Consider the following 11,076-nt stretch of genomic DNA (forward strand, 5'->3'; position numbering starts at 1 on the left):
CACTCTTGCCAACCTTGGCCTTCCCTTTAGAGCGTGTGGTCGGAGGACTGAAGGTCATCATCTCGAGAGAAGGTGTAGGAGAAGATGGAGTACCCAAAAGCGACAGGGGGGCAAGAATCTCGTCCTTCCCTTCATCTAGCTTGCATCTCTTTGATCCAGGGGTAATGTGAGATAGGGGTTCATTCTTCAAGTTCATGACATGAGCATACTTGTCTTTGCTATACCTAGTGGCTATTTATGCAGAAAGAAGGTTAGGAGGGTGAAATTCTATAAGGAAAAATAGAAAGGATGAAGAATTAAAAACCTACTCTTCTCTTCCAAGGTGATTTTCTTTGAAACGTACGCAAAAGGCTCACGTCCAAGGCAACACTCGTACAGACTACGAGGATCAACCAACTCGTCGAAATTGTCAACTGTGAGGGTGGATTGACCCAATAGTTAAAGGGTAAAAAGTGCAATTAACCATATTTTATTTTAGATATAATTTTTTTTTTTAATGATGTGGAACTTCTCCAAGGTAGAGCCCTTTGGATCTACTATTGGAGACTAAACCACAAATACACAACCCCACCCACTAAAATTGTGTATCAAGTAATCCAGGAGAGCTCCTAGTGGGTATTAAACCCAGGATATTTGGATCTAAAACTCATTTCAAGCCTCCAACCATTAGATTGCACCTTGACGGGTTTTTATTTTAGATACGACTTGTTAATTAGTATTTTACTTAATTTTCTTGAATCAAGGATATTTTAATAATTCAAAAATTGAGCTTTCCTAAGTCATTCAAATTAGGGTTAAGTCGATAATCTAATATAAGCCGTTGATTGTACTTGAATGGAGACTGTTCATAGTTTACTAGAGTAATAGCATTTATTTTTAAAGTTTTTCCTTCAATAACTTAGTGCTTATTCTAGACAACCCGAAGTGTTGCTTCCTAGATTTGTTCTCTCTTACTTAATGATGATTCTAAGCAATTCTAAGTTTTGATTCCTAGGTTTATTTCATTTTCTGTGTTTGCTGCATCTATTTCATTTTTTGTCCCGCTCATATAGTCATCTTGATCATCAATTACTTGTCAGAAACTACAATTTGATGCCAAAGTAGTAATAATTTCAGCAATATCAAAGGTCCCAGAGAGGAGATGGTTAGTTGATGAACAACTATGCTCAACATTCTTTTAAATGCAAAAGAAAGAATCTTGACATTGAAAATTAGCCTGATTTATTCATTTCAGAGGCAGGGTTAATTATTCAGGAATAAGAAAAGCGAGATGAAGAGCAAAGACAGTGGAGTCAGTATCTCCAAAAGAAAGGCTTTGGAGATTTATGGAACAGTAAGAAAAAGTTCATCTCTAAGATAGGCTAGATGGTTTTAACTTTTTAAGTTGTGTTGTAGGCTAGAAATTTGAAGCCCCCTACCCAACAATCTTTGTAGTCCACTTTGATTTCAATGGGTAACACACGCTGGATGCCAACAGCATAGTAGGCTAGCCAACTATTTCAAGAGTCTGGTGTGTGGTTAACACCAAAAAATGCTAGTTAAAGTCAGTGAAACTTGTACTCTAGCCTGGGTAGAAATTGCAGCCCCACAGTGTGAGAAAAAAGTTTGTGGTGTTGACAACCTCTCAAAGTGAAAACCTCAAAAAGACTTTAGAAAGAACAATACACTTCGTTCATGAAGATAGTGCACACGGACATAAAGTCTGCAGAAAATATATCATAACTAGCAATCACATCATGCAGAAATCTAATCCAATGTTTGACTTGACAAAACTATCAATTCTACAATAGGTTATTTTGGGGTGGAAAGATTGGAACTTAACAGATCCGTATTGAAGTTTAGGCATCAAAGACAACAAATATACAGCACATATGGATTCAATCAATGAAATAAGTACATCCAAAATGGATGGCATCATCCAACTTTGTATTTCAATTTTCCAGATCCATAATCCTCATATAACATAAGAAAGATTCTTTATATTTCAATTTTCAAGATCATATAACATAAGAAAGATTGTGCATATATTAAAGACAGATATTAATAAAAGATTTCATATTGATTTCTGGTTCCCTAATTCAGAGGTGAAATGATAAGTCTAAAGCTCTACCATTTAGTAGAGATAGAAACAGTAATGCAATAGCTCTCATGCATATCTTTTCACATCTTCGAAGGCTTGGGGAAAATGTCAGGAGTGAATTTCTGTGCTGCACTCAGACTTCCCTTGATTTTCATTGCACCCCTGCATTCATTACATATCACAAAACAACGTAAATATAGACAAACGGCAACAAAAATGTAGCAAATAGAATTACTGCTTGTTTGGTTTAGCTGATTTTCATCTGGGAATGCAGAGCTGTACTTTTGCCCAGCTTATTTTTAGGCAAAATAGAACCAATGAAAATAAGCTATAGACTAAACAAACACTTAAAACACAGTGCAAGGCCACACCTCATGAAAGCAATTTGAGGATTCATCTTTCCCAAGGCAACCTTAACAAAATCGTCATCCTTGAAGGAAAACGTGGCATCTGGCTTTCCTCCTTCATATGGCCCTATAATTCAATAGACTTCAAAGAATGAATGGAAATATAACCAAAATAGCAGATCAATTACCATTCTACAAAAAATAAGGTTCTAGAGCAAATATAAACCAAAAAAATGACACCAACAGTTGGTGATTACAGCATCGAACTCCTATGCCCAATTCATCCTATTATATGTTATGAGGGCTAACTTAGGTACAGATATAGTTCCTTAGATACCGTACTTCATATTTTCAATTAAATTCAACCATATGGCTTATTAAGCAATACAATACAACCATGTTTCTTATTGGTTTATTGATCAATGCCCTTTGGCTCCTTATCAATCCCAACAAGGAGTTCCTCTGCATTACTTAATTCACAGTTCTGATGGGTGAGTCTAAAGGCCCTGCCTTGGTGAGGTTCCACGTCATTCCAAAAAAAAAAAAAAAATTACAATTTCGAAGGCCACATGTTTGAATTTAACTAGGAAATCTAAACTATAGCAATTCTAGTCTTTCTTATTGTCTAGAGCAATTACCATTTCACAAAATTGAACAATTCATGTTTGCAATACAACCAATATCAATCAATTAGGAACAACAAAAAAACAAATCCGAAATCAGAATCCCAAACCTTTGGTGACCTCTCCTTTCTTCAGATCAACGGTATAAACAACCTCATTGAATCCAAGTTTCTACAATTGACCAAAAAAACAAAACAAGATGAATTTAAATAAGAACAAAACTGGGCGTACAATAAAAGTAGAAAAAGGAATTGGGTGCGAGCGAGAAAAGTGGTGGGTACCTTAGGAGCGATGTTGATCTGATAAACGAGGTTGATTTTCTTAACGAGTTGTTTACCGGCATCAGAAGACAGGTGTTGTTTCATCTGTTCCATCAAAACATCGGACTTTAGCTCTTGATTGGTAGACATAGCTTATTATTACAACAGCTTAGAAAATTGCTAAGCTCTTCTTCTTCTTCGGTGGAAAATGTTGTTTATGTGTGTAACTAGTTCTAGGGGGGTTTTAACATTTAATATTTGATGCGGTGGAGGTTGAGACTGTGAGAGAGAGAAAAGAGGGAGCCGCTAGATGAGCTGACGAAATTAATGATATATGGGGACACACAGCACGCATCCCAATCTAACGACGTTTTCCATTTTCTGGTATTTTCCTTTCGCGGATTAGATAACATGTTGTACAGTAGATGCTGTGCCTACTCTATCGTGTGCCAAAAGCAAAAGCCCAATGCACATTTTTTTTCCTACCCAATTGTGTGCTACCACGTTGTCTTGTCCTCTCTTCTGGCATTAGAGGTGGGTCCGATGATGAGTCTCACGCATAGAACTCGCTTATCATGTGAGTGCTCTGAACTACCTAATAAATTTGATTGAAATAAATTAATTCAATACACATGAGTATTGGAGCCAAACCCCGTAAGTGTCATGCAAGAGATAATGAGTTTGTTATCTCTCAATTTTTAGTCTATTATTTGTAAAAGGATAAAACTGGTAATGTATTAGGCTTTCCTATTAAATTGAATCATATAATTTTTTTTTTTTTGAGAAAGAAATTGAATTATATAATTGAATTAACTAATAAAGCACAATCATTTTTTTTTCCTTTCCAAGAACATCTAATCTTCTAAAGAATCTTAATCCTGACATATAGGTGTAGTTGTTACTAACTCAGAAATAACACATAAGTGACATGCAAGGCAAAACATGTAGTATATAAAATTTTTACCAATTAAATTAAAATGTATAGCTGCACAACCATTATTCTCAAAAATTAAAAATAAAAATAAAGCACAACCATCATTTTTCTTTTCAAATATCACCAGTGTTCTGAAAATTCTTAATCCTAAAGAGAGTGAGTGGATTAACCCAAATTCACCCTTTTATGAAACTAGTACTGTCACTAGGTTTGAGAAGTAATTTGTGATTACTTAATATATTAAATAAGGATATTAAGTAATTAATGATTTCTTAATATCCTTACTATTTGTGATAGTTCTAAAGAATCTCAAGTAATCACCAATTTTTGTTAACTGAAAAATACTATGCTTTTTCTGTCAACAAAGAAGGATGGAGCAGCCGATTCGTAGTTTTGTCGGAGCGGATATGGTCTTGGATCGGACCGATAAGTTTTTGTTTGCTTTTGGTCAGATTGGGTCGTATATCAAATGGGTGATGGGCTTAATGATTTTTTAGGTGTGCCAAGCCCATAACATGATTGTATTTGTATAAATGTATAATGTTCTGCACATTGTCTTCTTGGGTCAATCTGGATTCAAATAACAAAAAGTGTCCCACTTAACAACAGAGTATCTTGCCCTGGGTCCAAGATATATATTTATCTAGCCCAAAACATATTTTAATTTAAGCTTTAGAGCACGTGACTAATCATTTTTTTAAAATGAAAAAGGGGTCTCTAACGTGGCTTTATAATATATTGATCTCACGTTAAGTGAATGGATAATATTATGTGCCACTGAAATTTTAATAAAACTATCACTCAAATTGCTCACCAAGTAAAGTAATATGAAGACTCATACTATCAAGCCACACTCTGAAGTGGTCACGTGACTAATAGTTCATGCCTGTATAAGAAAAAAAATGGCTAAATACCTTTTTATTTTTTTAAATGTGTAGTAAAATAGTTACTTTCAAAATATCTAACAAAATACTCTTATTTTGAAACTTGATATTACTCGTATTGAGTTTTACTACACATAGCAATTTCGAGTTCTACTTTAAAATCAAGAGTTCCAAAAATATGGAATTTGACTACATACTTTAAAAAAAAAAAAGAGTATGTTTGGCCAAATAATTTTAAAATAAAAGGTCTATATGTGTGTATATATATATATGGGTTGGGATCAAGTTACAACTGGTGTAACTCTAAGTAATGTTACACACCCAATAACTTGTTATTGAATTAATATTTTGAAAATCCAACCGTTAAATTACATGTTCTATATGTTTTTAACATACATGCCAATTTTCATATCAATCAGATGCTATTTACCATTTGATCTATAAATTCATCTTTTATGCATTATTTTAAACTATAAAAATTTGAATTTTAACAATTGATTGATGACATGGCTATTAATTTTTGATCACCTCGAAATTTTGCAAGCATGAAAAATATACAAAGATAATGTAATTTAACGATAGATTTGTCAATATGCGTTCAATTAAAAAAATATTGAGTGGTGTAATATTGCTTAGAATTACACCTGGTGTAAAATTCAAGTTTTTGTAATTTAAAATAATACATAAAAGATAAGTTTATGAATCAAATAGTAAATAGCATCCGATTAATATAAAAATTGGCACACATGTTAAGAACAAATAGAACATGTAGTTTAACGGTTGAATTTTGAAATATTAATTTAATAATAAGTTATTGAATGATGTAACTTTAAGGTGTAACTTTAAAATTATACCAAGTGTAACTTAAATTTAACCCATATATATATATATACACGTATATTTATTTATTTATTTATTCTTTGACTTTTTGCGTTAAGGATATAAGTTATGAATACATATATTTATTTATTTATTTATTTATTCTTTGACTTTTTGCGTTAAGGATATAAGTTATGGGTCAAGAGGGAATTTTATTTCCATTTAACCATAAATATAAAAAAATTTAGATACTTGTCACGTTTCAAAACAATGTTGAAAAGTAACGTCTCGAGTGTCTAAAACTCGAGTTCTATGATCAAACTCGAGTTTTTAAGTCTCGCTTTGTAAGCGGATAGCTTTGAGGTGGAAAAAAATTCAAGTAAAAATCGAGTTTTAAAGACTCGAGTTCCGAAAAACGCCGCTATAGGGACTTAAAAACGTCACTATAGGCCTTCAAAATGGAGTTATAAAAAAATTTAGCAGAAAAACGTCGCTATAGGGCTTTAAAACGTCACTATAGGACTTAAAAACGCCACTATAGGCCTCCCAGAACCTGTACTGAATACTTACGAAAAAATTTTTGCAGGAAAACGTCGCTATAGGGCTTTAAAACGTCACTATAGGACTTAAAAACGCCACTATAGGAGCGATAAAGCTAAAATTTTTTTTTGCATGGAACTCGAGTTTCTAAAACTCGAGATTTATGCATATGGATCTCGAGTTTCTAAAACTCGAGATGTCTAGTTTCCCTTATAGTTTCAAACGTTGCCTAACTAACTATATACAAAGGCTTTGCACAGCTATTCTGCACATTCTCCCGTCAAGAGGTACAAAGTGGATATGGTAGTAACGTGTCTTGTTCTCATTCGAAGCTAATTCTTCAGCTGCTATCCTAAAAACTCGCGCGGAGGTAAGCACAAAATCTCTCTACGAGTTCCTTATATTCTGTTCACAAGAAAAACCATTCAGTATTTCTCAGTTCTGATCATACATTTAAAGTTAAAATCATTTGAGTTTGTCTGACAGATTTATAGTATATATGATTAGCTACTATTCTTGCTTCTTTGTGGACCGCTTGTTGTTGAAAGTGAATGTATGTGTCGTAGGCCATATTTATAGTAAGACATTCTTAGAATTGAGAATGATTATGGTTTTGTTTTTTTTTTTTTTTTTTTTTTTGGGTATAAAAATATGCAGGGTTTCCACCAAAATCAATAACCTGTAAATGTTTTCATTTATATGATCTTTTTTGGTGGGGGCAGTATCAACAGCAGCAAGTGGCTGCTTCTTGAATATTCTGGCATCATATGCTATGTTAGGAAAAAGAAACAAACTACAGATGTTTTCTTGTGCCAATTTTTTATTCTAAGTGGATGTTGTGAGATCTGGTGGTTCACCTTTGTTGTCTGTGAGAGTCAATAGGATATTTATTGATCGGATTGTTTTATAGTATTTTTTTGCTCCATTGATGAAGACTTTCCAAATTCATTGAATATACAGTAATCAGTATTCTAGACCAGTCCAAAGTCCAAAATCCTATCTTATTATACAAATCCTGTATTTTTTGTAACTAGGAAAATACTATGATGTTTATGAAATTTGTTTCTCACTTTGATGCTTATCAGTTTATATTATGCAGGCAATGGGCTTAAATGAAAATAAGGATTAGATCGAAGATCTGTGATATTAAGCATTAACTGACCTATGCCAAAAATTTACCTTGGAAAACCATCAGTTTAAGTGGCATATAGATTGTTGTTTTGGAGGTTTGCTCTATGTTGTCATGCAAAGGCAGAGTATTCGTTATTGCAAGGCATATTTTGGTTTTGGAAAAAATACTAATGGACACCTTGATTCTAGATTTCCCTGTATAGTTCCCAGCTTTCTTCATGATAGAAGTAAGGTTAGATTGTGTCTCATTAGGGCTAAAATCCCATCTACTATTAAAACTTTGGACACATTCCAAGCTGAAAGAATCAGAGTGGCTGAGGGGAATCAGGGAGAACTGTCAGATGAAGATGATGATCTCTGTCCTGCTGAATGTGTTAGAGAATTTAAGACCGATGAGGAACTATCCAGAGTTCTTGAAAAGGCTAAAGAAACAGATTCTTTAGTTGTGGTAGATTTTTATCGCCCTTCTTGTGGAAGTTGCAAGTACATAGAGCAAGGATTTGGAAAATTATGTAGGGGATCTGGTGATCAAGATGCTCCAGTAATCTTCTTAAAGCACAATGTGAGTATTATACTAGTTGAACACTTGAACATGTATGGTTTGCATAGAATAATTAATAAATATGGAAAGGGTAATGAAATGTAAAACACCTTCTCTAGTTTCCCCCCAGCCTCACCAGGCAACCCTTTAAAAGAAGAGGGAAAAATTGATGTAATGATCTTTACATTGTCTCATCAAATTAAGCATGTCTATTATATCCTTAATCAACTCAGAATAAGAAGTTGCAACGCTATCTACTGCAGGTAATTGATGAGTATGATGAGCAATCTGAGGTTGCAGATCGACTTAGAATCAAGGTAATTTTATCTTATAATAAATTTTCAGTCCAATCTTATTTAAATTTCAGTGAATTTGCAGGAAGCAACGCAGATAGTACTAATTTGGACTTGTTTTGATTGCTTGGGATGCTGTTTTCTGCATGTGGGCTCAATTTGATTTATTGTCAGTAGGAACATAAGCTTCAAGTCGGTTCATACTGTTAGCTTTCATTTAATCTTTTAATGAGCTTACTCTCCAATCGTATTTTCTAAGATGAGATTCAGTCGAAACTATATCAGTACCCTCATTCAGGTGTATAAAAGAATGTCGTAGCAAGGCAAACTGAGGAATGAGAGAGAGTGAAAGTATTTTACATAAAGTTGTCAAAGAATCCTGAATATTTTTTACCTTTTTTGATTAATGCTACTTTAGCTTTAACTTTAGGCTAGAATGAATCCAAGTGCAATTTGATATATTCTGTTCATGGGATACCCTGATCAACTTATATTCTTTCCCTACTTCATGATTCACTGAGATTAAAATGGACATGTACTCATGCAGTCAGTGCCCCTCTTCCATTTCTATAAAGATGGAGTCCTCCTGGAAGCATTCCCAACCAGAGACAAAGAAAGGATTACTGCAGCCATTCGTAAATACACATCTCCTGCATCTTAATATGCTTTAACTTATCTGGTTATGATTCAAGTGCTTGTACCTGTAGAATAATAATGGGGAACTTCAACTGGATGCAGATCTGATCAATTACTTAGGAAACATTTTTTCTTAAGTGTAAACCATACTGTCTTCAAGTGCTGCTCATTTGCTATTTGATCAATACTATTAAAGGTTTATTCATTTGCTACTATGCATTATGTAATATATTCACTTTAAGGTTAAATTGATGCAAATGTGGCTTCTAGCTTATTTGAACCATGGCTCTGTCTATAATATAAGTAGGTCTGTACAGTTATACATGACTTGGATGCCTATAATTATTGGGAAAACTTGGGGTGGTTGACATCCTTGTTCCTATTCACTGGAAAAAACAACAGAATTTTCCTGACTAGAGTGAGTTCTGTAGGATAGAAGATGATCTGATAAAGCGGAGTTCTCTCTGTTAGAATTTAGAAATAGACAAAGTAAAGGAATGCATCTGGCATTCCATATGAGTAAACTATCTAATTTTAAACAAATAGGGAGCTTATTTGATTAGACTAAGGTTGCAGTGGTGCCTGAGTGAAAATATTGATATGTTTGAGATATAGTAAAAAAATTGTCTACAGATCAAGACAGAAAGTATGTATCATAATTTCAATGATATGCAAACCTATGATTATTAGAGGTCATTGCCTGTGAATTATTTTTGAAGATGATCTGATAAAGCGGAGTTCTCTCTGTTAGAATTTAGAAATAGACAAAGTAAAGGAATGCATCTGGCATTCCATATGAGTAAACTATCTAATTTTAAACAAATAGGGAGCTTATTTGATTAGACTAAGGTTGCAGTGGTGCCTGAGTGAAAATATTGATATGTTTGAGATATAGTAAAAAATTTGTCTACAGATCAAGACAGAAAGTATGTATCATAATTTCAATGATATGCAAACCTATGATTATTAGAGGTCATTTCCTGTGAATTATTTTTGAAGATGATCTGATAAAGCAGAGTTCTCTCTGTTAGAATTTAGAAATAGACAAAGTAAAGGAATGCATCTGGCATATTCTAGGATAAGCTCAACTTGTCAAAAAGTAGGAAATTTTGTATTGAGTCTTCTTGTTTATGAATAGGGTGCTTAATAGTGCTAGCCCATAATTTGTGGATAAATGGTGAAGTTAGAGATGATGCTTTTATTCTGAAGTTGGATTCATATAACACTAACAAGAGAATTCGGTGAAGATAGTTCATTCACTTCACTCAGCAAAACAAATACACTGTAAATATATGGGCTACATTGTATTTGGAACAATCTATACTCCTATTTCTTGTTAAAGATGGAACTGGATTGCCAAATAATTGGGTATTGGCTTAATGTGCTGATCAACGACTCAATGTCATGTCATCTATCAGACATAACTCACAAGGCCAGTGGTTTATTAGGATTTGGTTGGCAACTTGGCATTATAATAAAAATAATATACAATCATTTTCACAACTTTAGTTTGATTGGTATATATGATATTGATGCTAGTGATGAGATATATGAAAATGAAGTTTCACAATTCACAATTTGACATCTTAACAAGTTGTAAAAAAAAGTGTTTTATGGAACAAAACTAAAGTATTGTACTTTAAATTCCTGAATTAAACTTAATCACATGATTGTGTTCAGTAATACAACAAAGTCATTGTTATCATTTTCAAGGATAACTAAATTCAATCATGTGGTTAAATAATTGTAAGAACTAAGAAGGAAACCATGAGGGAAAGTGAAACTCATAAGTGAGCTCATAAGTTTAAAAGGAAGAACAAAACAAACTGTCTTCAGAAACTAAAAAACCCACTGAAAATTTCACATTATCTCTTACATTGGTCATGTGATAAGCTCAATGTGAGAGGGTGTGAAATTTTTTATAATTTTATGTTTATTTAACTTAAATTTTGGGTGTGCTCTGTCTTGATCAGAACAAAATAGCTATC

At 33.3% G+C, this 11,076-nt stretch overlaps 2 protein-coding genes across 3 annotated transcripts; one reads left to right on the forward strand and one right to left on the reverse strand.

Annotated features, from left to right (window-relative positions):
* Positions 1-1,898: 1,898 nt before the first annotated feature.
* On the reverse strand, positions 1,899-3,692 carry LOC112002907 (sterol carrier protein 2). Its single transcript, XM_024035060.2, has 4 exons — positions 3,332-3,692; positions 3,161-3,221; positions 2,452-2,554; positions 1,899-2,242 (listed from the first exon to the last, which is right to left on the reverse strand). The coding sequence occupies exons 1-4, from the start codon at positions 3,458-3,460 to the stop codon at positions 2,161-2,163; spliced, it is 375 nt and encodes a 124-aa protein (XP_023890828.1). The 5' UTR covers positions 3,461-3,692; the 3' UTR covers positions 1,899-2,160.
* Positions 3,693-6,778: 3,086 nt separating this feature from the next.
* LOC136070174 (thioredoxin-like 4, chloroplastic) lies at positions 6,779-9,351 on the forward strand. Of its 2 annotated transcripts, none has more exons than XM_065779738.1 (4): positions 6,779-6,857; positions 7,587-8,180; positions 8,423-8,476; positions 9,000-9,351. In XM_065779738.1, exons 2-4 carry the CDS (start codon positions 7,731-7,733, stop codon positions 9,111-9,113), a joined length of 618 nt encoding a protein of 205 aa, XP_065635810.1. In that variant the 5' UTR covers positions 6,779-6,857; positions 7,587-7,730; the 3' UTR covers positions 9,114-9,351. The 2 variants fall into 2 exon arrangements, with proteins under 2 accessions (XP_065635810.1, XP_065635812.1); XM_065779740.1 differs by lacking the exon at positions 6,779-6,857 and adding an exon at positions 6,906-7,040.
* The last annotated feature ends 1,725 nt before the right edge of the window (positions 9,352-11,076 follow it).

Source organism: Quercus suber, unplaced genomic scaffold (genome assembly GCF_002906115.3).
Source record: "Quercus suber isolate HL8 unplaced genomic scaffold, Cork oak 2.0 scaffold_13, whole genome shotgun sequence".
NCBI classification, from domain to species: Eukaryota; Viridiplantae; Streptophyta; class Magnoliopsida; order Fagales; family Fagaceae; genus Quercus; species Quercus suber.